The sequence below is a fragment of the Tiliqua scincoides genome, chromosome 1 (genome assembly GCF_035046505.1).
Source record: "Tiliqua scincoides isolate rTilSci1 chromosome 1, rTilSci1.hap2, whole genome shotgun sequence".
Lineage (NCBI taxonomy): Eukaryota > Metazoa > Chordata > Lepidosauria > Squamata > Scincidae > Tiliqua > Tiliqua scincoides.
In genome coordinates this window covers 71239855-71266860 of record NC_089821.1, presented here as the reverse complement: position 1 = coordinate 71266860, position 27006 = coordinate 71239855, and the positions used below count along the sequence as shown (strand labels likewise).

Sequence of the window (27006 nt, the reverse complement as noted above, 5' to 3'; positions counted from 1 at the left end):
CTCTGACAGAAGCTATTCCTAGAAACTGTTTTTCTCAACCTAATGTACTGTTGGAAATTCCTGAAGACCTTGCAAAAGTCTCCAGGACTGCTTTCAGTAATCACCTGGTGATTGAGGCTGATTCCTGGAGACTCTCCAACCCAATCCTGCAAGGCTGGTAACCCTAGAAGGTCTTCATGTCACTTTAGGAAAGAATAGACACCCATTGCTTGCACACTTTCAGCCTAAACTAGTGCATAACTCTAGTTTAAGGGATCAGATGTACTGTTTCAACACACCATACTATTAGTGCACACATATACTGGAGTGCTTCAGTTCATGATGGTCACCTGCTAGTCCATACAGTAGTGGTATCCCCAAAGGAAAGCCATAGCTCAAAATAATATTCCTACACTACGGAACCAAGCAGCCAGCATCCCCTTCTTCACCCCACTCCCATCCCCTTTGACCTACCTTGTGGTTGGTATCTTCTAAGCCCCACCACCAGAGTGGGCTGTTCCACGAGATGATGGCCAGATTCTCAGCAGCAAAGGCCAGAGTCCAAAAGAGAAGAAGGATAACGCCGTGGCCTCTGATTCGGTCATGCACCTTCACTCTGGTGTGCTCCAGGTGCAGCAGCCCAATTGAAACAGTCCAGCTCACAGCAGAGAGGCAGGTGTACAACACCATATACCCATAGAGCTGTTGAGTGCCCAGCACTTGCCACAGAAAGGCAACAAAGGGTTGTAGCACAAGTAGCAGGGAAAGGAGGACTTGAATGGTGTACAAGTGGGAGCGTGGAATATACTTGGGCTCCATGGTGCGGCTGAATCGGGCATAACAGGTATACTGCAGGGCACCCAATAGGAGACAGATACTGAACAGCACAGAAGGCACCAGGGTGAAGTAGAAACAGGGGTACATGCCTTGCTGGGCCCATGCTTGCACCAGGGATCCATTCCCTTCACAGTAGCTCTGTAATGCCACCATTGTGTTGGCTGAGGAGCTGCAGAAACACCATGAAAGAAATGAAGGAGGAAATTAGGGTGCATGCTTGGTCCAACATCTGCAAATACAAACACACAGGCATGCAATTGTTCCCACAGATTTTTGCACAAATGCAGATGTACACAAGGGCACATCACACACTGAAATATTCTTATGTAGCCATGAGTATGGTCACCCATCAAGGTCAGACTTTTTCATAACTGAGCCCAATATCTCACCCCCAAAGACGTTGCACAAAAAAATGCAGAATAAACCATTAGCCATCTGGGACAGATATTTCTTGTCAATCACCCCTCACACTGGCTTAGAGAAATCATAAGCAGAAAGCCTCAAAAAATATAGCTATCTAAGACAGGATGATGGATGAAAAGGAGCTGAGTCTTGATATTAAGAACATAAGAACAGCCCTGCTGGATCAGGCCATAGGCCCATCTAGTCCAGCTTCCTGTATCTCACAGTGGCCCACCAAATGCCCCAGGGAGCACACCAGGTAACAAGAGACCTCAACCTGGTGCCCTCCCTTGCATCTGGCATTCTGACATAGCCCTTTTCTAAAATCAGGAGGTTGCACATACACATCATGGCTTGTAACCTGTAATGGATTTTTCCTCCAGAAATTTGTCCAATCCCCTTTTAAAGGCATCTAGGCCAGATGCCATCACCATATCCTGTGGCAAGGAGTTCCACAGACGAACCACACGCTAAGTAAAGAAATATTTTCTCAAATTAGACTATGGCTGCAATTCTATGCATTCTTTTTCAACACAGTGGGACTTACTTCTGAGTAAACATGCATAGGACTGCTCTGCAAGTTTTTGCTAACATTCAGGCCCGAGTGGTTTGTCATATTTTGGGGGAGATAGGAAATCACCATATTATATTGTCTAGGGCCACAGGGAGCTGTCTTTTGTTTTCCCTTACAACATGTAATTCAGTTGGGTTTTTTTTTACTCTGCAGACACTTTCTGTGAAACAAATGTGCTCTGTTCATGGCTCACTGGTCTGGGAATGTATAGGATGATCTTTAGGGGGTTGGCAGATGGATTCTTTTCCTCCATGACAAGGAACTGGCCATTTGGTTCCTTGGAGCTCTGCTGTTTTAGGATCATTGAGCTCAACCATCTTGGATTGTCCTATTCCATATTCACTGGAAGAGTTTTTCCAGGAGATTGATCTAAAAAAAAAATCTATGCATGCTCTGCTCTAATAATATTGTACGATCCCAAAGCAATGAGTCCCACAAGCCAAGTCATGTACCATCATGACTTGTGTCACTAAACCAATGCCCTTTCACATCTCCTTGGCTTCTCCCTTGCTTTAGGAGGAAAGATACCAGCAGATTCACATCTGTTGCCTAGCCTCCTGCTATTCTTCTGTCTAAATATTCTCTTTCCCTTAATAACTAATCTTTTTTTAGCCTCTTCTCACACGAAAGTAGACTGCAGATATTTTTGATCCTTCCAGCCTCCCTGTTGTTCAGCTCTGTTCTTTCTGACACACAACACTAAAATAGTAAAGCATAATCTTTCTGTTATGACTACACTTCACACACTCAAGAGGTCCTTCTCTCAATCATTCTCACAAGAGCCCTTTTTGCTCAGATGTTATATACCAGGGGTGGCCAAAACACAGCTCAGGAGCCACATGGGCTCTTTGACATATAATGTGGTGCTCTCAGAAATAAGTTGGCTCCTTTTTTGCATCAATATAAAAGGTAAATAAGAAACATTCAAGTTTTATAATTATTTACTGGGTAAATATTATTATATAAAATAATTTATAATTTACTGGGTATAAACTGAGACTCCACTGAATTAAGTTTAATGTTCATGGTGAATAAACTGGTGTTCAGGGTGAGTAAACTCTGTAAGAGGCACTTTTTCAAGTGGGTGCTCCTCTTTTATTTAGCAGGGGAAGAGTAACTGGCCTTCCTTAGGCCAGCAGTGCCTTTTCTAGCAGCTATCTGCTGGTGTTCTTTTGCATCTTGTTAAGATTGTGAGCCCTTTTGGGATGGGGAGCCATTTAGTTATTTGATTTTTTCCTCTATAAACCACTTTGTGAACTTTTTGTTGAAAAGCGGTATATAAATAATAATAACAAAGATAATAAAAATATATTTAAGAATTTAAATCCTTCTTAAATATTGTGGCTCTCAAGCATCTGAAGTTGATCGTTATGTGTCGCTCACGGTAAGCAAGTTTGGTCACCCCTGTTATATACCATACTGCTACGTTCCAAGTGGTGACATTTCACCGAAACGGAGGCATGCCTTGTCCAAGGACACCCTGGTGACTGCAGGGCTGAACTAGGGTGTGAGGCCAACCACTCCAGCACCGTCTACACGGGCTGCTGTGAGTGTGATAGCACCAGCACGCACCAAAGCCCGGCTGCCACTTGTGGAGTTTTATTTCACAAACGAGGACACGCGTGTGTTGACAACCTCGCTGACATTTTCCTGTCCTAGTGGGTCAAAGCCTAGAAGCAGAGTAGAAGGAGAGGCTAAGAGGCGGCACCTCCTCCCATGCCTGTACCCCAAACCTTGGGGAGCAGGCCCAATTGCCGGGGGGGGGGTAAGTATATACACTATACAGGAAGGGGGATGATTCCATTACAAGGAAAGGAGGAGAGTTAGAGACAAGAGGATCCACCAGGAGCTCTACATGGGGAGAGGGAGAGCCCTACATGGCATGATGCCAAGAAAGGGCTCTGTCTTGTATACATACACAGGCGGGGGCACCTGGGAGCAGTGCTGGGGGGGCACACACACCTGTGCTGGGGGCTCACACCCCCCCCCGTCCTGCCTGGGGAAGGAGGCACAGCACGATGGCCCAGGCGCCTCTGCCCCTCTCCTGCCTGAGCCTTTCTTCGCCCAACGCTCGCTCACTTGCCTGTCCGACGCCCGCTCTCATGCAGCCCTCCGCGGCTGCCAGGCCAGTGCTGCGCGTCCCAAGGCAGGCGCCGCTGCACAAACGGAGCCGAGACGGGCCCTGGCAGTGCTCCCGGGTCCTAGCGCCGCCCGTTCCCGCTTGCAGGATGCCTACTGGGTCCTAGCGGCCAGACCTCGAAGGATTCCAGGCGCGTTCTTCAAAGCGGCATAGAAGGATAAGCGTCTGATAAGGTGGGTTGCATGTTTTTGGTGGTAAAGAAATAAAAACACACAACACCGCTGTCTGCACTTCTCCTTTTTGTAAAAAACAACACCAAAACCCAAAATCTGCAAAAAAAAACCCCAAATCAATCAATCAATCAATTCAATCATTATTTGAGTGAGTAATTCATTTTTTGTTTGATCGAGTCATTCCTTCATTATTTGATTTTTCTCTGCAAACAGCTTTGTGAACTTTTAGTTGAAAAGCGGTGTATAAATCATCATCATTTTCTAACGCCTCTATACATACACTAGCACCTCTCTATGCATGTGGCTGCATCTGCTGACACTATGCCACCGATATCACCTACCTAGTACACTTTTAAAGCAATTATAATTTGTGACTGTAATTTATAATTATGCACCCTTGGAATAAAAACACCCAACACCGCTTTCAGCACCTCTAACTTTGGAAAACACTAAAATCCACAGAAACATAAAACTGTTTTCACCCTCCTCTAGTAATCATATAAGAGGCCAAAGTTTGCCCTCTGATGTTCATGCACATGACCAGTCTGCGCTCCAGCACCTTTGCCCTTTCCCAGTAAAAAATAAATAATCTCAAGAGTATCAGCATAGTAGCCAGCTGTATGCCCAGTCCTATCCAATTTTCCAGTGCCAGTGCTGCTGTGTCAATGGGGCATGCACTACTTCCTGTGTTGGGGAGGCAATCACAGAGGCCTCCTCAAGGTATGGGAACATTTGTTCCCTTACCTTGGAGCTGCATTGCGACTGCACCAGTGCTGGAAAGTTGGATAGGATTGGGTGCCCAATGGGCCATGCACTGCATCCTGTGGTGGGGAGGTAGTCACAGAGGCCTCCTCAAGGTATGGGAACATTTGTTCTCTTACCTCGGGGCTACATTGTGGCTACAACGGTGCTGTAAAGCTGGATAGGATTGGGTTTTGTACCAGCAAAAACAAGGAGGCCCATGACGTCTTAAAGACTACAATTTTTAATACTGTATTTTTTTTTAATCTTTTAAACCAAATCTTTTGGCATTTTTAGGTTTTAAGAAGATGCCAGCACAGTGTAGTGACTGGTATGCCACTGCCCAATGCTATGCATCTTTACTTGGAAAAGTCCCACTGAGTTATGTGGGCGCCTCTTCCCAAGTTTGAGTGATTAGGGTTGGGTTGCTCTGTAACATGCTAGTCATCACATCATGCTAACTTCTTAAAACCTAAAAAGACAAAGGGGTCAAATCCGATCCAATTTTCCAATGCTGGAGCAGCTGTGCCAGTGGTGTGTGCATTGCATCCTGTGGTGGTGAGGCAGTCACAGAGGCCGCCTCAAGGTAGGGAACATTTGTTCCCTTGCCTCAGGGCTGCACTGGTGCTGGGAGTTTGGATAGGAATGGGCCCAAAGACTCGTGTGGCACCTTAAAGACTTGTGGTATTCGTTTTGGTTCGGGCAAGAGAGCCTTTCTCAGAGCCTCAGATTACTCTGTCATGAAAACTGTGTATATGTTTGGGTCAATTGTTTACTCTCTTCCTAAATAATCTCATAAGAACATAAGAACAGCCCCACTGGATCAGGCCATAGGCCCATCTAGTCCAGCTTCCTGTATCTCACAGTGACCCACCAAATGCCCCAGGGAGCACACCAGATAACAAGAGACCTCATCCTGGTGCCCTCCCTTGCATCTGGAATTCTGACATAGCCCATTTCTAAAATCAGGAGGTTGCACATGCACATCATAGTGTGTACCCCGTAATGGATTTTTCCTCCAGAAACTTGTCCAATCCCCTTTTAAAGGCATCCAGGCCAGACGCCATCACCACATCCTGTGGCAAGGAGTTCCACAGACCAACCACACACTGAGTAAAGAAATATTTTCTTTTGTCTGTCCTAACTCTCCCAACACTCAATTTTAGTGGATGTCCCCTGGTTCTGGTGTTATGTGAGAGTGTAAAGAGCATCTCCCTATCCACTCTGTCCATCCCCTGCATAATTTTGTATGTCTCAGTCATGTCCCCCCTCAGGCGCCTCTTTTCTAGGCTGAAGAGGCCCAAACGCCGTAGCTTTTCCTCATAAGGAAGGAGCCCCAGCCCCTTAATCATCTTAGTCGCTCTCTTTTGCACCTTTTCCATTTCCACTATGTCTTTTTTGAGATGCGGCGACCAGAACTGAACACAGTACTCCAGGTGTGGCCTTACCATCGATTTGTACAACGGCATTATAATATTAGCCATTTTGTTCTCAGTACCTTTTCTAATGATCCCAAGCATAGAATTGGCCTTCTTCACTGCCGCCGCACATTGAGTCGACACTTTCATCGACCTGTCCACCACCATCCCAAGATCTCTCTCCTGATATGTCACAGACAGCTCAGAACCCATCGGCCTATATGTGAAGTTTTGATTTTTTGCCCCAATGTGCATGACTTTACACTTACTGACATTGAAACACATCTGCCATTTTGCTGCCTAGTCTGGAGAGATCCTTCTGGAGCTCCTCACAATCACTTCTGGTCTTCACCACTCGGAAGAGTTCGGTGTCATCTGCAAACTTTGCCACCTCACTGCTCAACCCTGTCTCCAGGTCATTTATGAAGAGGTTGAAAAGCACCGGTCCCAGGACAGATCCTTGGGGCACACCACTTTTCACTTCTCTCCATTGTGAAAACTGCCCATTAACACCCACTCTCTGTTTCCTCAGAGAGTTGCTGTGAGGATAAAACAGGAGAACAACATGGAAGGCAGCCTGCATTACTTGAAAGGAGGGTAGGATACATAAATGATCTATTAGGTGCTGCAACCTGTTCATGGCTTAACTGAGCCCAGATTCACTAATGGCTGAGCACTAAAACACACACAAGGTGAAAGGAATAAAGAGGGTTTGTGACAGGTGCAAGTAGTGCCCTTTCACAACGAATGCATACACACAACTTATCCTTGTACAAGAGGTTAGAATGCTCAGGCTGAAGACTCAGTATCTTTCTTTTCAGTAGATGCATCCCTGTTGCAAGGATTTCCCAAAAAGCTGTCTTTAGGAGAAAAAAATACCACCCCTCACACACACTATCATAGATTTAAACATCTTTCAATGTTCTATCATAGTTATCAAATATTGATATTATTTTGATGTATTCCAATACTTTGCTTAATTTGTAGAGAACTCCTCAAACATGTATTGTGGTTGTGCCGATAGGTGTATGTGTTCAAGGCAAACACAACAATGGTTGGTGAGAAGAAGTTTGATGAATTCAGAATGCAACACCTTATCCTGAAACCTGGCTCCTCACCAATGGTGAAAACAGTTGGAAGACCAGGAAGGAGTGGTCTTCAGTCTTTGTGCAGCTGTGTATTTAAATACCAAGGACAGAATCAAGTCTGACACACACATGCCCATCAGCTCAGGAAACATCTTTTTCTGGGCCCATAGGTACTCCCATCTTCATCCTGGAATACGAGAACTGGTCCACCTATTTTTCACCAGAAGCAAAGCACAAAAGAAAAGGCATATGTTCTCCCACTCTCAACTAATCAGTAGATCCTTTTCCCTTTATAGCAGGGCTTTATTGTGCCAAGTCTCCAATAAAAAAAGGCTGTCTAATCCTTCAGATTAAGGATGGAGGTGGGAATCAGGGGAGACATGCAGGTCAAGAGCACCACTGCAGGTCATGGCCACAGTTTGTATACACTTAGCATCTAACACAGATGCCCCAATTCTTATTTTCTCTCACCACTCAAACTTATAACCCCCACCACCGCTAAAGTACATGCCCCTAAAATCATTTTGCACCACAGTACAGTAAACATTACTAAATATTTGAATGTGGGTAACAGTATGTGGTTGTATAGAATTCTATACTTCATAGTTCCAGAATTTATGTGATGCTCAGTTCTGAACCAATCCTGTTTGCAGTTACTGTTCAAAACTGATACCATCTTCTCTGTGCAGCCCTATATGACAGTTACACTGTGATTCCCTGGCACACAGTAAATTCCAAAGATTACGATTATATACAGTATACAGATGCCCACATGTGCACTCATGTCCACCAGTTAGCTCAGGCTTCACATTTACCCCAACAATGTCACAAACATTTTAATGATGCCCAGTGATCCTGAAGTTCAGGTGAATCCATCCATAACCTGCAGGGGTTTCTATTACAAGTTGTAAATAATGGACAACCTCACAGAAGTGGTCAGAGCCATAAGTGAATGGAACATCCCTCTTTATTCAATAGATACAGCATTGTACAGGATGCCAGACATAAGCTCTGCTTTACAAACCATTTGCAGTGCTCCACAGTTACCAAGTCCAGCCTTTCTAGTGCCACAATAGAACAGGAGGCAGCAGGTGGCTGTGCCATGCATATGGTGATGGAACAAAGACAAGCACAATAATAATGGCTGCTGGTATTTCCTCCCTCCTCCCCCCAAGTTTTTGGCAAAAAACACTCCCTTTCATTGTTGTTAGGTAAAGACTGCAAGCAGTTCCGCTAGGATGAAGCAGGCCTTCTCTGTCAGCAGGGTGTTCTGGAGCTGATGGCTGTCACTCATGGCCAGCATAGATCAAAGCTGCAACTTAGGAAGCTATGTGACCTCCTTCTTAAGGACCTGGGGAAGTGGGGGTGGGGAAGGGCATCAATGCTGTGGTACTAGTTGTTCTGCATCAATATTTAGAGGAAGTGGCAATGAGACTGGGCCTCAACATCACCCCTACTTTTAAACTCTAGAGAAGAAAATCTTAGAATAACCTGGGGCTGCTCACTCATTCCCTCTCAGCACACACCTCAAGCACCAATAACCACCTCTGGTAAGGTTATTACAGGTGGAAAAAAGAGAAGGCAATGCTCCTTGCAGGGGAAAATCTCCTGTTGAGAAGTGTTGATCTAGTAGCTGAAATCAAGATCATGTTTGCTAAAGGCAAAACCCCACTGTTGTATAGAGTGCAAGGGGAAATAAATTAAAACTCAGGAGTTCTGACTCACAAAACACACAATGCAGCTTAAACGGCCTGCCCATAATACTGTGGGTCTCCACACAGCCCAGCCTTTTCCCACCCAAATGTTTTTATCTTTGGAAGCAAACTTCTTTTCCCACAGTGGCTTTAGCAAATAACTGTGGGAGGTTGCAGCAGCCAAAGTAAAAAAAAAAAAATACTGTGCCAAGTCTGGCTCCAGAGAGAAAAGGAAAGAGTTAAATTACAAGGTTGACCACACATGCTGGGACCTGTAGAAGACCAGCATTAATCCATGCAAGGACTGGCTAATTCTCCCATGCCCTCCAGAGATGCAGTGCTCTTATCAGCTGACCAGAAAGGAGTCTTTGTAAAAGAAGGTGTCCTGCTGCTGTGCCAGAATCAGATCATCAACATATAAAAATAAAAATCTGCAAAGGGTCAGGAAGCAGGTGCAAGAATGGAAAGGTGCACTCTAGTCAAAGTGGGGAACCAGGAGATCCACCCGAGTGTCTGCAGACACTGCAGTAGTGTCTTGTCGAGCAGTGTAGTGACTAGTATAAGAGTCTGAAGTCCACCCCTTCCCTAGTTTTTTGATGACATTTTCATGAGGACTGGATACTTAACATCAAGGCACCCACACAAAAAGGATAGCACCAGCCAGGGGAAGAATCCAAGCAGGCCACAGGGACCAGGGGGGTATTAAAATCACATGATGATGGGCAGACAAGTACTGCCTCCCCTCTATCCTCTCATCCCATACACAGAAGTATAGTACAAGGTGCAGAGCCTCTCCCTTGATTCCACATCCTAGCAGGCTGAATAAGGGGAGAGCGATACCTCAGAACACAGTCCTCTCTCTGGAGAGTGCAGCTCTTGAGCTTAGTGTTATTTGGTAAGTGGGAAGATAAACTTCAGTCACTGGTTCAAGCATAGACTGCTACAAAAGTGGAGTGTTGCCCTTCTAAGCTTGTGCTTTGGGAGTGCTACAAGTACCACGCTTCACATGAAATAAAGATGGCCCCGAGTAGATCGTGCTCACAGGAAGGCAACTCCTGCAGTGGGTCAGGGTGGCAGCAGCACTGCAGGGGTCTCCTTCTGACTTGGATTCAAAGTTCATTGGTGAATGGAAAAGCAGAGAGGAGAATACACACCCTTTTTTCTGAAAAGCATCACCCGAGTCAGGCTCGGCCATCGGAGGAAGTCTGTGTCCCATTCCTATTACAAAAATAATCTTTCACAGCCCTTCTTTTCCTGAGTCCAAATCTAGCTCCTGATTGCATCTTGTATTGTGTTGCAGTCTGGACAGTGGTATAGCTGTTCCTGCTGTTGAATGGGGTCCATACAGCAGGTCCTTCTCCCACTATAGAACACTTCAGGCAGAACAAGCACCTGCCAATCTCCTTGCTACCTTATGTGCTCCATGGCATTCTGTGCAGGTCTCAGATGATTCTCCAACATGGATGACACGTATGCAGACATAGACATATATATGTAATCACACACACATCCAGCCTATGCACAGCTAGAGTGCCACTGGCATGATACATGTCTTGACAGAGTTCCGTCCACCACAAAGGCACTGCTGACCTCACACCTTCTACCTTCTGGTACTGATGCCCAAGATATGGAGCCAACCCATCCCTTGTAGGGCAGAGAAATTCCGCGTCCCACCAGCCACAGCAGGCCGAGAATCCAGAACGCCCTTAGGGTCATCAGCCTTCACAGCTATACCTGTTGGGGAAAGAGAGGCAGTTATTCTGATGGAAAGAGAATGGATTTGAACAGAGAAAAAGTCACTCCAAATCTGGTGTCAAACAAAATTCAGCATCCTGCAGATCTCACTTTTATTTTAAACAAGTTACTATCTTCTATGGATGTGGAGTGTCTGTATGTGGTGTCTGCTGAAGCTCAGATATGACAAAATGCAATGATGGACAGGGTTCTTGTACTTTTTGGGCATGTATAGCCCAGCATCTAGGAGTGAGAAAAGCTACACCTACTGAAATTCTCTCTTATAAGGATGTGGTACAAATGTCTTCTTTATGTATGATGACTCTACTAAAGAAACCGATAAAGCTCTTGAACATGATCGGCAGTGCCTGGCACAGTTCTTTGCCTTTTATCCATGACTCCCAGTTCCTAACCCTCTTCCAATATTTCTCATCCCATCTTGGTTGGATACCTTTTAAAAACCAAAAGGTCATGACCTAGCCAAACATGACTTATTAGGCTTGATGCATCTGGTCAATTTGTGAATAGATACCTGAATGTCAAAATAAATTAATTCATGACACAATCCCTAGAGTGACAGTTCCTGATGACAACAGGACAGCAATGTATATCACCCAGCAATGGTGCAGGGGATTCTTAAAGATTCCTCCTGTTTCTTGGCCCACCCATATATCCCATCCAGTGCCAATGTATGAACCAGGCAGGACCTTGTGTATCTGTGGAGGCAACTCATCTTCTGAGCTCTCCTCTGGGACAGGCTCTGGGTGTCGAGCAGGCTGGCCATCCTCAGCCCAGCCCCCGAGTGGTAGCCGAGCGAAGTGAGATGGAGCCCTGTGCACTGTACCAGGGTCTGTGTGAGAAGAAATAGGGAAAAAAACACAACATGTGATTGTAGTAGGGAGCAGTCATGGTTAAATGAGCCCTGCTCCCTGCAAATCTGGTTCAGATTTCAAGGCTGCTCTATCATGACCACCATCTACCCAACAAAGAAACATGAGTAGCCATGATGGAAGATAGAAATAAAATTTCTTGCAGCTCCACACCCTCATGGAACCAATTCCATTTAGCAACTCTCCACCCTTGGCTATACCCTTTCTTTAAAGAAACAATTACAGTATTATAACATCTTAACAAGATAAAGGGCTTTCCACAACCGCACTAGCAAGAACAAAGGCAAAATGGCTTCTGAATTTTTTCAAGCTTATAGTAGTATTCTTGTACCACTGGTAAATCTCATACCAGAAGTTCAAATTGTACTATACTGACTTACTTCTACCACTTTTGGGAAACAAATGGAGGCCTCTGAATGAGGGCAGAGAGACTGGCCTTGCAGCAGGCTCCAGGGTACAGCCAGTTCAAGATAGGGCTTGCCTCTTACATACTGTCCATATCGTTAGGTGACAAGGTCCACCAAACTACTGAACTGCATTGCTGTAGTAACAAGGGCAAGTACATGTATGAGATGTGGCAAATAGACAGAACTTTTCTTGGCCGAGGAACATGAAAGCATGAAAATGGGCACCCTGAACTCCTTACAGTAAAAGCGCTTGGGTGCTCCAGTTGTCGTCACAAATAGTTCTCCATGAATTTAATGCTTCTATAATGCATACCTGAGACACCACCATATCGGCGCTGAAAGCCTACTTGCAGAGCAGCAGACTCATCCCCAGCCTGGCGAGATGAGGCAAAAGGATAGCTGGCTGAACGAGGAATGCTGCTGTTTGGAGTGCCCCGCTGAGCCTCTGGCTCTTCCTGAGCACTCTCGCCACTCTCATCACTCTCCCGTCGGTGCCACAAGTGCCTCTCAAGGTCCAACTGGGCGTGCTGTTTGTGCAACTGTGCGAATGCCAGGGATGAATTAATAGATAATCTAGGGTCATGCTCAACACCTCCTATGCACTGATGCTTCTACTGTGTTCCAAATAACCCCGGTTTAGAGCCTGATATAACCTAAACTGCACACACATTCACTCCTCTTGATTCACTCCCCACCTGCACCCATACAAATCTTAATCATAACCTGCTACCTAAATGCAAGTCTATGTATCTTGAACTCTACTGTATGATGGGGGCATATATAGGCTCTTTATCATATGTATGATTAAGTACAGCTCTTTCATGTCCTTGTGCTGGGTCCAATTAGAAACTATATCTCAGTGAAAAGTCTGTATGCTTCTACTCAGTGATCCATTATAGATGGTGAATATATTGTTACTATTACTATTATTAAAAAGAGTATTTATATACTGCTTTTCAACCAAAAGTTCATAAAGTGGTTTGCAGAGAAAATCAAATAACTAAATGGCACCTCAAAAGAGTCAAAAGGGTTCACAATCTAAAAAGATGCAGAACACCAGCAAACAGTCACTATAAAGGACACTGTGCTGGGCTCAAAAGAGACAAGTTACTCTCCCCTTGCTAAACATAAAAGGAGCACCATCTGAAAAAGTGCCTCTCTGCCCAGTTAGCAGGGATGTAGTCCCCTATGTTGGGTTCACTCATATCCAAGTGCAGTATCTTAGTATGTAAGTCTGCATGGACTTCCACAGCCCAGTACCAGGATCTGCATGGTTCTCTGTGCCCAGCTCACCTCATGCATGTAGAGTGCATGCAGACTCATCTCAGTAGAAGCATACTCTGAAAGGATCAGGCTCTGGAGTTGACCCTCCCAGGCACTGCTGCCGGAGCTAGCTGTCCTGGCATCAGCCCTGCAACCAGAATGGAGAGAAAATGAGTCAAGATACGGTGTCAGGAGAGTGCTTCAGAAGGGGCCTCCACCCTTGAAACCCTAGACATAAGATATCTATCATTAGCCACCAAATCTCTGTAGGAGATTACTAGCCACAGCTGATGTCCCTAAATGATGCATAAGATAGAACTGCAAAATGTGTATTTGGAATATGCATCAGCCTTTGAAGAAGTCTTACAGAAATGGATAGCCTCATCACTTCAACCCCAAGCATAAGGAAACCATAGGCACCCACTACTCAAACAGCAGGCAAGAGAGAAGCAATATCAGTCTCAAGAGCCCTCACTATTGCCTTTAAGGAGCATTTGGAAGACTGATTTTGTTCCCTGTACTCATATGCCAAGCTACCTTGGGTGCCCTACTAATCAGGGAAGGAGGAGAAAGGCAGGGTACAAATATTTAATGCAATTAAATACAGTACCTTGGGGGGGGGAACCATGCATGGGATGAGGCACTGGTGAGATGCTCATTCCTTGCCTTTTTCTCTGACCTCTTATTACACCCAACTTCTTACCCTGAGCCTGTCATTGTGCCAGGGCCCCTGGGTTGGGAACCATCCGCGTGGGAACTTCCATGTATTGTCTGAGCAGACTGAAGAGGGGAGAAAGACCGAAGGGCAGATGCCACCTCAGACACAGCAGAGAGATGACGTGAGGCCTGTGCATCCCGGACCGCTTGGTAGCCCAGTGCTGAGGAGCCTGCTATCACATTGGCAATCAGACTGTGTGGCTGCGGAGAGAGGATAGAGGAAGTATGAATCAGGCAGGTAACACAGAAGCACTACCCAGCCTCAATCTACAATACTCTGACCCCCTTCCCATTCTGAAAGTTAGCCACCTAATCTTGAGCCTCCAATAGTTCTAATATCCTCCATATGGTAATTCCTGCAAGAGGAGATAGAGGGCTGGATAGAGGGCTCTTTGCAAAGACCAAAAGGATAGTTAATAACCATGAAGGACATTGTGGAAAGGAGCCTGCAAAGAAAGATGAATATGACAGGAGGGGTAGCATGGGTGGTTTGGGGGGGCAGGTTTATGGGAGTATGACTATGCTTTGCTGAGGAAGAGGAAGCATGCTTGTGAATGAAAGAAGAGTGGTCTTGTCAGGTCACAGTGGGATAGCTGCCATGCTGTACTCTACCTTGGCACCCAAGTGACCCCACCAACCCTTTCCCTTCTCAGGACAGGAGACACAAGCCATGAGGCACTTCTCTCAAAATCAGCTCATCACTTTGCTTCTCTCTCCCATGGCAACCCATAATAAAGCCCCCTTCTGCCACCTGCCAGTGCCCTCAGCCTTTGCATAGGTACCTCTGATTCTGACTGTAGGGACTGAATGGAGGTGAAGAGGGTGTTGTCAGGGAGGACAGCCTGCTGGGCAAGAGCCAAGCTGCTGTCACGGTGCACGCGTTCCTTCAGTAAGCCAATGAAGGTTGTGCTCTCACGAGGGGGTTGCCAATGTGGGTTGGTAATGGCAAAATGCATGAGGGACAGCTCTGTCTTGCCATCCTCAGCCTGCTGGTAAATGGAAGCCTCCGTCTTTCCAGCAGACATCCACTGCAAAACATATGAACATAAATGAACACATGAAGCCACTTTATCTTTAGTCAGGCTATTAGTCCCTCTAAGACTGCAATCCTACACTTACACTTGCCTGGGAGTAAGAACCGCTGAAGTCAATGGAGCTTACTTCTAAGTAGATATGCAAAGGATCCTGGTGTATGTCAGTAATGTCTGCAATGACTAACAACAGCTTTCCATGTTTCAAACTGGATCGGTTTTGCTTGGAGGTGCCAGGAACTCAAACTGGGACCTTCTGTATGCCAAGCAAATGTTCTGCCACTAAGTTATGGTCTCTCCTTAAGGCTAGATAGGATCAAGGCCAGAGGTATGTATTGATCTACCTCCTTGCCCCCTCTAGAAACACCCAACCATTTATACTCTGCAGACACCTGCAGCAAACCCTACAAAAAGAAAGGGCTACAAATGCACCAAGATTCACACCAATTCTCCAGAATCCTGAAACCAGCACAGGCTCTAACTTCCCATCAGAAACCACAATGTTCCAGTAAGAAGTCTAAGAGCACTGCAGACACTCACAGAACATTTCTTGTTGCATGAAAACAGTGTTTCCAAGGAGCTGATTTGCTCATGCTTTGTGTGATCAAAAGTAGTGACCGGCACCAAGAAGTCTATTTAATGATGAACCACTGAAAATGTAATCTGGGGATCAAGGAGGCAAGTCTGAAGGAAGCTCATTATCACATAATGGACTTTCACATGCATTCTTTTATTTTAAAACAGCACTCCTCATTAAAGCTGCAATCCTATGCACTTCTTCCTAGGAGTAAGCCTCATTGAACAGAATGGGATTTACTTCAGAGTAAACATGCATAGGATTGCATGGTAAGTCATCCATTTTCCCAGCATCAAGAAATTACTTTTTTTGAAAGGACTGAAGTTTCCAGTCATATACTTTCAGAAAGAATTCCTGTGCTACATGACTTCATGTTTAAAGAACAGTGATCTCATTTTTGAAGCACAGTAGTTTATAGCTGGACAGGGGGAAATTATGTTTTTCCCCTGAAAACCAAGCTTAATGAAGGCTATTATACACACACATCACCTTACATAAGCCACTACCTGGTCCCTTCAGGTATGTGCTGTAGGACCTGACATAGTGAAGCAGTTGCCTTGCATATTTTCATTCAATTACAGCAAAGAAGAAAGGTACACCATAACCAAATTAAGCAATTGTTTGTGAGATCCTCACCCCATCCTAATTTCATTGGGACTTACCGCAGGGTGTCCATGCTGACGCACATCCATCTGGGCAAAAGAGCACGTGTCTCCTACACCCACCACCTCCACTGTAAAGTTGCGGAAGAAATCAATGATCTCCAGTGCTTTGGGTCTCAGGCAGAAAATGAGGATCAAGGGAGTCACAATGGGACTGAGCAGCTCTTCAAGAATGAACACCTAAGGTTCAGTCAATGACAAAGAAGACAAAGGTACTTAGCACAAACAATTGCCCCAGTCAGACACCCATCTGTTTCACTAGCATGCCTTCAAGACAGGACTGCAGGCACTGAAAGTTTAACTAGGAATAGCATCATCACAGACTCCTTCCTGTCCTTGTCCCACAGGCCCTAGGGTGGGAGAAGCTCTGTCAGTTCCTGGGGGAACATTGGAGGGCAAGATGTACTAGGATTCAATCAGGGTCTTCTGGGGCAGCACCAATATAATTCCCTTCCACCCCACCTCACTCAACCTTGCCTACCGCCTTATACTGGAACAGCTGGGCAAATTCATCACGCGTCTCGTAACGGTGGGCATTGCCTTGCCAGTGGTCAGGCATGTAGTGGATATGTGCCAGAATCACCCGAAGCAGCTGCTCTGGACAAACTACCAGGTGCTGGTCTGGGATGAAGGATCTGCAGGACAGATGAGACACAAAGGGTTCCCTTCTTATCAACATTGTTAACAGAGATCCTTAGTGGTTTGTGTTTAGCATCATTCATTTTATCTGAAGTGATTCACTGAAGAGGAAAACAATTTTTTTCTTTACTCTCCAGCATGTATTCTAGAGTACACAAGCCAGCATTCACATTACACAACCTTTTGATCCACAGATAATAAAATGTGTAACACCTACTCACCTGAAGCAATTGTATAACAATTCCACGCAGATCTAATAACTGGCCAAATTCCTAGATGCTGGATTCTTTTATTTCCATAACCTGCTAGTTTTCACTGCTGTGAAGCCAGCTGCCAAAAACTGTATCTCTAGGGTCTTGTCAGCAACATATCTATTTTATGTCGTAATGTATAAAATGATGTGTTGATATTAAATTGCAGATCCATATAAAACACAATAATGGCACTACCTTCTCTGGCTGGATTTCTTCCCCTTCCCCTCATATATCAAATTCTGCCGATTCTCCAAACTTCCCTTAAACTGTCCAATTCCTTTCTCCAAGCATCAAGAAGTTCCATTCTAATTCTCGAAGCAACCTCCATTCTACTTGTGAACTGTCTACCTGTTTCCCCTGGAGCAACATGTCACACCCTTTAATGACAACTGTTCTACTTGATTCAGCAAAAACTATAGAAAGGAGAAAAAAAAAACAGCTTTTGCCTTTGTGACAGACACCTGCACAGTGCAGTTGTGACAGTGAAAGTACCACTGGCACCACTGGTAGCAGGGCTGAACCTGTGAACCAGAGGCTTGCCTGGCTGAACTGAAAACATGGGTTATGAAGCTCCAATAAGTTCCACAGTCTGAATCCTCTATGGCAGTGGTTCTCAAACGTTTCAGCCCCAGGACCCACTTTTTAAAACAACACCCTATCAGAACCCACCTAGTTTTTGAGACTTTTACAAAAGGTAATCTAGAAAGAAATAAAATTTTTTGTTGGGGTTGGTCCCTGTTCACAGCCCGACTTGTCGCATCGTGGGGGTCCAGGCGGGGTTAGGAACAGGCCAGCGGCGGGGAGGTCACCTTGGTGGGCCCGCAACACAGAGGACTTCCCACCACAGCACCTGCAACAGCAGGCACAGGCTTCACTGCCAGACGCTCCAGTGCTTCAGGTGCCCCATCGCACAGAGGTGCCTCTACCAATGGCCCAGGACGTGACATTTTTATTTATCTATTTACAAGTAACATTTTATTGATTTGTTCAAAAAAAACCTCAATCCATTTCTGTAATGAATTAGCCTTAATTAATAGCCTAATGGCTTGAGGGAATTAATTCTGTGACCCAGGCTTCACCTGCCCCACTACCTGTCATTGATGGACTTGGCAAAAAACACACCAGAAAAAAGATGCTCAAACATTTACCTCCTCTATTTTCACAAGCTTGAAAACTGCAAGAGCTCAGCCTTTTGCAGGACCATTAGCCACTATCTGATTTTTGAATATCCTCAGAGACTGAGGCGATTAGTTATCTGATCTTTGCATCACCCTGTTTTCATTGAAGGCTCTATGGGGCCCACCAGAAATCAGGTTCAGGCCCACAGTTTGAGAAACGCTGCTCTATGATGTTCTAGCATTGATACTAAAGAGGGAAAGAACAGCACAACCAACTGTAGCCCTAGCAACCTCATTAGAGGGGAACAGTACATAACTGTGCTCTTTAATACACTTCTGATCAGTAGAATGCTTTTGGTATCCATCCATCAATTCTCCTCTTGGGTGCTTCTCATAGCAACAATCACAACCCTGGTGATGTCCTCCAAACACAAAGAAGTCTGCCTCCTAGACCAAGAGGAGTTCCACCTGCAGCCAATTTCACTCACCTGCAGACAGTGACAGCCACACCCAGAATGGTGACAGTAGTGAGGACATGTTCCACAGCAAGTACATCTTCGTCATAAATGGTGAGGGCAATGAGGACAGCAAGGATGGAGCCAGCAAAGAAGGCCACATTCTTTGCCACAACGGTGAGCAGGGGTGAAATAAAGCAGTTCATGTACTTGGAAGCCGGCTTGTAGCCCTTGCCAAGGCGCGAGTGCAACTCGTGGTCCAACTCATTGAAGTGCCGCAGGTAGCAGCGGCCATAGAGCGACCAGCAACGAGCACCCAGGCTTCCTGGCTCTCGCTTGAGAATCTCGGTGTAGCTGAAGAAAGCATAGAGGATCTGCCAGATGAGGATAAGCGGGCATAGTAGGAAGTTAGCAATGCCAATCCACAGGATGCGGGTGCCCAGTTTATCGGCCAGCTCCAGGCGGTTACTGCCTCGCTTGTACTCAGCCTTGAGACTCCATTCGTTCTCAAAGAGTGAGCCAGGGCCCCAAAAGAAGATAAGCTCAAAGTTGTACTTGAGGCCACGGGTATAGAAGACTATATTGTTCAGCAGGGGAAGGTGGAAGCGCACAGGTAACAGTGACTTGTTCACCATGGCCACCATGTAGTTCTTGAATCGCAGAATGCGGTGATAAATATCCAGCTCAGTCAGCTCTTTCTTGTGGATGCAGATTTGGTGTTCTTTCTGGATTTGCACAATCCGTGCCTGCACCTCCTGCCACGTGTAATAGGGTAAGTTGGACTGTGGGGAAAGAGAGGGATGGTACAGTTAGCACCATTTAAGGGGAAATTTCCCTTTCTCTGAAGAAAAGGAAATTGAACATGAAGTTCCACGCAGATGTCAACATTCTGTTTTACATACATTGAACACAGGTGTGTCTGTTGTACTCCACCAACTTACCATGGGGATCTTGAGAGCATTGATGTAAAAAGAGTGTATTTCCCAATAACAGCAAATATTGTAGATAAACTTAATCAGTCGATGAATCCAGAAGACCCCCGCAATCACCAGGATGGAGAGGAGAAAGTCATTGGTCTGGATCCTATGACAGAAATGGACCCATAGACAGAAAGGATCAGCTACTATTTTTAGGTCAAAGACCCCTACTTTTTTCACTGTGTGTGGCAAATCAGGGGCTGTGAAACAGGGACTATAAGTAACTATATATCAGTAACTATATATTAGGGACTATATCAGTAACTATAAGGTAGTGCAATGCTAAGATACAGCAATAAACTGTGCTAAAGGTCATAGAATACCAAAAGAACTTGGACTGACAAAGCTGAGAATGGATAGTTAAGGAGGTGCTACAGAAGCAAACACAAAGCTTTCTACTGCAAAGGCCTCTTGTCTTTGCAAGGTATCCTTGTCTTGTCAGGTGGACAATCCATCCAACTAACATTGAGGTTCAGAGATTGATTAATAAATTTAAGGTGTTGTACAAAGTCCAGTTCAATGCCAAAAACCTACCTTCACAACTGAAGCTAGGACAATGTTGAATACCCCAAGATTTGCCACATATAGCAGCAAATATCTGAAAGCATTATTCACCTTCTGAGAATTCCATTTCCCAGCATGTCCTGCTTGCTAGGACTGATGGGGCATGATCAAACTCATTGCAGAGACTCTTCTATATCTGGAAGGTCACTGAATTTGAAATAAAACAGGCAGCCCAATCCTGCATAACTCCCTGCGAGGCAATGCACCCCATTGGCATGGTTGCATGCTGTAGCCCATAGGGGAGTTTCAGGCACTGGGATAAGCCAGCACTGCTCCACTGGCTCTATATCTGCACCAGTTATATGGCTAGACAAGTCCAAGTGAACCCAGGAAGGTGAATCAAGGCTGAGAAGGGGGGTTAGATATTGGTGGTGCTGTTACTATAATACCACCCTCATCCTCGGTGTTGATCAGCCATCCTCCCTGCTCTACTCCCCCTTTTCTCCTCCTCCTTGCCTCTCTCTCACCCCGATTGGGCTTACTGGCACCAGGGCTCCTTCACTGCCTGCTGGTGCTGGCTGGCTGGCTGCTTGAGTGACTTTGCATAAAGGATGCTGCTAGTTCCTGCAGCGCAAGGTCCTGTTAGGATTGGGCCATAAGATGGATAAAGATATAGCTGGATGTAGACAGAGATAGCTATTCACCTGGAACTGCACTCATTGGGAGGCAGAAAGGCATCCTGCAGGGTCACTTTGACTGGGTCACTGGAATGCTGGCTGTGATTCACCAGCTTGTTGGCAAAGAGGATGTCATAATCAACGCAGCTGACGAGGAAGGTGGTGAAGGCCACAACAAAGATGAATTGCCTGTGAGAAAAGAGGGCAAAGATTAGAAGGCAGTATGGTATGGGAGATGAGCCACTCCCCCCTTCAAATCATCTGAGCAAGTTAAAGGCACAGTGAAAGGCCAGTGAAAGGCCCAGGGAAGAAATCTGAGATTTCTTGTATTGGGTTGGAGATAAAGAAAATCAGAAGAAGAGAGATGGGATTCATACTCACATTAACTCAAAGATCTCACTGATGAGCATGCAGGTGAAGCCATTCTTCTGGTGCAGGTTGTAGACGTAAGGGCCACAATCAAGGAAAACTGCCTGGCTACAGAACCCATCCCTGATACTATCAGCTATTCCCCAACTTGCAGGAAGCATCTTCTCTCCTTGTTCAATCTGCCATGTTACAGCAATGAGTGGCATCCAATGTGGTGCTGAGAAGGAAAGAGTCTCTTTCTGCCATAAAAAAGTGAAGTGGATCTCAAACTGGTCTGTTCTGTGTATTCTACCTTATATGTAAAACCTGCATAAGAGCCTGTGGCGGCCAGGGTGGTGAGGAGCCCTTAATGCCACTGCCTCTCGCCTTCCCTTCCAATCTGTCCTATATCAGGATCAAAATAGTAGTTTACCACTGCCACCATGAAGACAAAAGCCTGCCAGAGAGACAGTTTTGGAAATCCTTTGCCAATACCGTGTGGTGAATTCTCCAGAGCCTATACAATAATGTACAGCCTGCCATTCAAGAGACTGAACAGCACAAGGCAGATGAAGAGCTAAAAACAATAAAACATTTATGAAAGAGAAAGGGTGAGAAAATAGAAAAGAATAAGCAAACGTAGAGCAATTGCTTGGTCACTGAAAGAGCCCTGATAGAGTTCTTAGCAAAAGGTAAAAGCAAACAATTACAGGCAAATGCTTATACCAAAACAATTCTCTTAAGTATCTGGCTCACTGATCCCTAACTGCACTTATTCTGGCATTGGCTTCCAGCATCTCCAAATTCAGGGAGATGGGTGGGCTTGGCCACACACAGAAGTACTCTAAAGGAGCCAGATCAGAACGTGCATAAGCATCCTTGGGTTTCCCCTTGGTCCAGTTAAATCATGGCTAAATCCAATTGGGAGTTTCATGAACACTTGGCCATCCCTACTTGCCCTCTGACCACATCAGGCCGACTGGCTCAATCCAACATCAGCAGGTGAAATTTGGCTAGAATATATTATTCTTCAGATGCTAACTGAAGGAGACAAAAAATATACAAAATGACCTGGCCATTAAGTCTTTCTACAATGGCAGCAAAGTGTCCAAGGAAAACAGATAGGGAGATAAAAGGAAGGGTGCAGTCCTAACCCACTTTCCAGCACTGACATAAGGGCAATGCAGCTCCTCGGTAAGGGAACAAACATTCGCTTACTTTGAGGACGGCTCCGTGAATGCCATCCAACTGCAGGATGCTGCATACATCCCATTGGCACAGCTATGCCTGTGCTGGAAAGTTGGTTAGGATTTGGGCTGAAGAGAAAGTCAATCATAATCACAGAAAGACTGGTTTAGTCTATACTGTCCTTTCTGTAAATGTAGTTTTAAAAGAAACTTGCCTTTTCATATGCCTGAAATTATGTTTTTTTCTGAATACTTCCTTCTTTTGCAAAGTTTTTCAAAGCTTGGGTTTCTGGACCATAGTGAGAATCATTCAGAAGTCCTGTGGCCAAAGGGAACCTTGTAAAGAATTTTCACCTCTCCCATAACTAAACCCCCCACCTCAACCCTCAGGTAATATACCCACCCCTGCCCTTGTATCAGATAAGGATATACGAGAGAAAAAGAGATCCAAATTCTCAATGTGGTGCCAGGGAGCTATAAGACAGAGATATAACAACAGCAACAAAATTATTTCTGAAATTCATCACAGCAACTTTCACAAGACAGGGAGAAGCTAGACAAATACTGCCAGAAAGAGTCTCATCATGCAGGGACTACAGCCAATACTTTTGGTTAAAGTATTTGTACCCTGAGAGAATTAAGAGGAATATGTATTTCTTTCCCGTCTCTGCACCAGTGAATTGATTGACACAAGATATTCCCTTGTTCCATTCAAATTCACTATCACTAGAATACAATTGCAGGTTGAAATCCTAAACTCACTTAGCAGGATGCAAGTGTCATTGAATTTCAAGGGACTTATAGCCCAATCCTGAGCTACCCGGCACGTGGAGCTACATCGGCGCTGAAAATTGCTGGAGCTACATCCTGCGTGCTCCAGGCAGCCGCTGCCTCCTTCTCAGGAGAAGGGGACTTTTGTCCCCTTTCCCGAGTAAAGCCCCGCAATGGGGCTACTTGATTCTATGCCAACCCAAAGGTCGGCATAGAATCAAGAGGCTCCATGTTGGGCAGCCAGCCCAACATGGAGGCTCTGGATCCAGTGAAGCAAAGCTCCACCGCTCCTGCTCCCTCCCCGCCCTCCCTCCGCCTGAGAACACCTCCTCCCTTCTTAGTGCTGGCCTAGCACCGGTGTTAGGGCCCGCAAACATGCCTTAGGGCACATTTGCAACAGTGCGCACTGGTGGTGAGCCAGCGCTCAGAGTTTAGGATTGGGCCCTTACTTCTTAGCAAACATGGTTAAGATCATGCTGCATTAGCAGTTGCAGTTTCTCCAGGAACAAGACAAGCCAAAAACTCATATTTCAACTAGTTTTTTATCAAGCATAGGCACCTTCAACACACCCTTGTGGGGTACCTGGCACTGACATTTCAGCTCTACTCACATTTGCTGCCCTCAGGAACATGCACTAGAAGGTCCTCTTCTCCAGGGGGGGAGTCATTGTAGGAAGCCTCCAACCGCTGATACTCTGTATCAAAGTGAGCCATGGTGTCACTGAGCAGGGCGTCATCCAGCGTCACAGGGGTTCTGAGAGAAGAGATAATGTAAAAGACAGCACCTCAGCATAACTAGAATATATCAATCAACAGTTGGGCTGCCAGCTTTGGGACAAGTCACAGTACTTCCTTCTTAGTCTTATGCATAAACAGAAACTAATTTTTTGTTGTGTAGGACAAACTGTAAGCTAGGACAGTGGACAGGAAATCACAACAATAGTAGAGAGAACCATACAGGAAGCTCTTTCCCAATCATGAAAAGTTCTGTCCAGCCTACCTCTGAATTCTGAGCCTTTGCTCCCATGTTTACATGCTACTGACTACAACAGTTATATACAGTATTTCAAAACATTCATTTTCATGAATAGCAGGAAATGGATTTGACTTGTACAGTGATAAATATATCAATTTCTCCACATGTTCAAAGGAAAGTATGCCATTCAAGTCAAGGAAACCATTTCTGCTTTGAACTTTATTTCATAAATTCATTTCAGTTTCATGTTCTCTGTAGTGTAATCTTTTTTTACCAGATAAAAAAATTATTAAAACCTTAAGCAATACAACAAATATATATCTTTAAACATGCTGACAAAGACAGCATTAAAGCATTTAGTGTAAAAACAAAATAAACCAAGAAATTAAAATAAAAGAAAAAAAGGAAAGTGAAAGCTCACCATCTCAGGATACTAATTCTGCAATGAAAGCCAAATCTAGTGTTGTGAGGTAAACCCACATATGAAATGCAGTTACACAGGCTGAATTGTTGTGCAGAAGAAAAACAAAACCAACTCTGCAACTGGTATTGCTCAAAAGGTACATACTTGGAACAATTGTGGCCTATTAAATCAGAGGTGAGTCAACTTCAGACTTCTCTTTCTTTCTTTCTTTTAAATAAACAAAGACAAAAAACTGGAATCATCATAATCCAGCAGCGTGTTTCAGAATGGCAAAACAAGAATACATGCTCTTAAGAGTTACGGTATAATTCAGCTATGTGAAGTGATCCTGGACATGTTCTCTCAAGGCCATAAGAAATCTTTTTCTGGATGAGACCAGAAATTCCACCTTGTCCAACATTCTTTGTAAGAACCCCATCAACCAGCAGGTGCAGAAAGATGGTCAACTAGAAATTGATCACCTGTCAACTATTATCAACCTTCTGCCCACCCCCTACGTTAAAGGATCTCCAGGATACTACAACATGCCTGATGAAGCCTTTTCATTCAGAGCATCCCTGTGAGTCCTGGCAAGTTTGTAAATAAAAGCAACCGCACCCATACTAAGTTTAAATGCTTCTCCTTCTTTGTGTAGGATAAACCACAAACTTTGACTCACAGGAGGCAGTGCCCACGGCTACAGAAGGGATGTGGCCTGTTCACCAAGTGTGTCACCAAGCATTCTCAGTTCATTAATTCAGGGCACAATCTCAACCAACTTTCCAGCACTGACATAGCTGTGCCAATGTGGCATACACTGCATCCTGCACAGGGAGGTAGTCAAGGGGGCCTCCTCAAGGTAAGGGCACATTTGTTACCTCACCATGGGCCTGCATTGTGGTCAGTGGTCAGTGCTGGAATATTGGTTAGGATTGCGCCCTCAGACACACAGCATCCTCAGTTTCTGTAGCATTATAAAATAAACCAGTGTTTCTCAACCCTGCCATACCACTTTCACCTACTGGAAGTACCATTGGAAGGAACTGGTGATGACATCTTCGCCAGTTACTTCTGAGTCCAGAGGCCAGATGCGACGTGACAAACACCAGTAAGAGGCTCAGGGTGGACAAGAGGGCTTTTTAGAGTGTATGAAAAGTATGCTTTGGAGCTCTGCCCACCAAGCCAAGCCTCTTTGATCTTTGTGGTGTCACGTCACTTGTCTTGCTGCTGGGTTTGGGGGTCCCACAAGTACCCCCAGACACCACCTCGAGTACCATGGAGGCACCCTGGTTGAGAAACCATGAAATAAACCCATCTCTGAACAACAGAGAGAGAGAAACTCACCTGCTCCTTCTATCCCTCCAGCCGCAGGGACATCTAGTCTGTGCTCTGTTCCGGGCATGAGCAGCAGAGCATCTCTAGCCTTGGAGCATCCCTTGGCTGGGCTCTCCTTCTCCCCCTACCCAGGTTGGTGCCTGAAAGAACAAGGCACAACTAAGGATGAAGAGTGGTGGCTGGAGGACACCTGGTGGGTCACTCAGCACTGGTGGCGCAGCTGGAGGGGGGTGGAGCACTCAGTCTGGCTGGGAGGTGGGCAAACAGCCCCTCCCTTTGGAGCCATTCTGGGCTGAGGGGGCAAAACGGAGCCATACGGCCCTCTCCCCTCCCCCATAGGGCTCCGTTTTGCCCCCCAGCCGGAAATGGCTCTGAAGGGAGGGGCTGCTCACCCACCTCCCCGCCAGACTGACTGCTCCGCCCTCCTCCAGCTACGCCACCACTCAGCACCCTGAGGAGCTGGTGGCCACAATCCTGCCCACACTTACCTGGGAGTAAGCACCATTGCCTATAATGGGAGTTACTTCTGATTAGACATGCACAGGCTCGGTGCCTCCTGAGGAGGCCACCACTGGTGCCCCTGGTGGGGTCAGTCAACTCCACTGACACCAGCAAGTGGCCTCGGCTCAGGGAGAGGGAAGGTGCCTCCCTGAGCCCCAGAGGCGAGGCCACTACTCTGACCGACGGCGCCCCGCAGGCTGGACGGGGCAGCTCGAGACCCCTTTGGCCCCCCCCCGCTGGAGCCAGGCAGCCTCCTCCTCCTCCCCCCGCACAGGCTGCTCTGTTGTGGCTGGGCGGGAGGGGCCTTCCTGGGTTGTTTACTCAGGCACTGCGCGGGGGGGGGGCAGCGCCTGCGCGGGGGGGGTGCTGCCCCCTCCCCCCCGGAGGCTGCGCGCGACTCACCTCTGCGGTCGCCCCGGCAACAGGACCCGGGGCGCCGCCGCGACGTCCCTAGTGTCACTCACCGGCGCCTCCAGCGCCCCCCCCCACACCTCGCGAAGATGTGCCGCGACCAATCGGAGAACGAGCGCGAGC

General features: G+C 46.0%; 2 protein-coding genes across 4 annotated transcripts in view; both read right to left on the bottom strand.

Annotated features, from left to right (window-relative positions):
- ABCB6 (ATP binding cassette subfamily B member 6 (LAN blood group)) overlaps positions 1-3946 on the bottom strand; it is a 49607-nt gene extending 45661 nt beyond the window's left edge. The window contains exons 1-2 of the mRNA XM_066611612.1: positions 3755-3946; positions 454-985 (exon numbers count right to left, since the gene is read on the bottom strand). Of these exons, the coding sequence (XP_066467709.1) occupies positions 454-969 (516 nt within the window). The 5' untranslated portion in view covers positions 970-985; positions 3755-3946. The remainder of the gene's footprint in view (positions 1-453; positions 986-3754) is intronic.
- Positions 3947-8301: 4355 nt separating this feature from the next.
- ATG9A (autophagy related 9A) lies at positions 8302-26961 on the bottom strand. Of its 3 annotated transcripts, XM_066611609.1 has the most exons (16): positions 26875-26961; positions 25981-26111; positions 23869-24011; positions 22917-22960; positions 21333-21397; positions 20979-21140; positions 19735-19876; positions 18827-19575; positions 16809-16962; positions 16328-16507; positions 14840-15085; positions 14044-14258; positions 13371-13488; positions 12391-12616; positions 11488-11630; positions 8302-10780 (listed from the first exon to the last, which is right to left on the bottom strand). In XM_066611609.1, the coding sequence occupies exons 3-16, from the start codon at positions 23969-23971 to the stop codon at positions 10775-10777; spliced, it is 2553 nt and encodes an 850-aa protein (XP_066467706.1). In that variant the 5' UTR covers positions 23972-24011; positions 25981-26111; positions 26875-26961; the 3' UTR covers positions 8302-10774. The 3 variants fall into 3 exon arrangements, with proteins under 3 accessions (XP_066467706.1, XP_066467707.1, XP_066467708.1); XM_066611610.1 differs by lacking the exon at positions 25981-26111 and having other exon boundaries at positions 26875-26953; XM_066611611.1 differs by lacking the exons at positions 25981-26111; positions 26875-26961 and adding an exon at positions 24802-24857.
- Positions 26962-27006: the final 45 nt, after the last annotated feature.

Coding starts and splice junctions, on each gene's coding strand:
- ATG9A (XM_066611609.1), bottom strand. CDS start 23,971: ATGGCTCACTTTGATACAGAGTATCAGCGGTTGGAGGCTTCCTACAAT. Junction 21,141..21,332: donor AGTGAGATCTTTGAGTTAAT/GTGAGTATGAAT, acceptor CTTTTCTCACAG/GCAATTCATCTTTGTTGTGG. Junction 16,508..16,808: donor AGCTGTTCCAGTATAAGGCG/GTAGGCAAGGTT, acceptor ACTGAACCTTAG/GTGTTCATTCTTGAAGAGCT.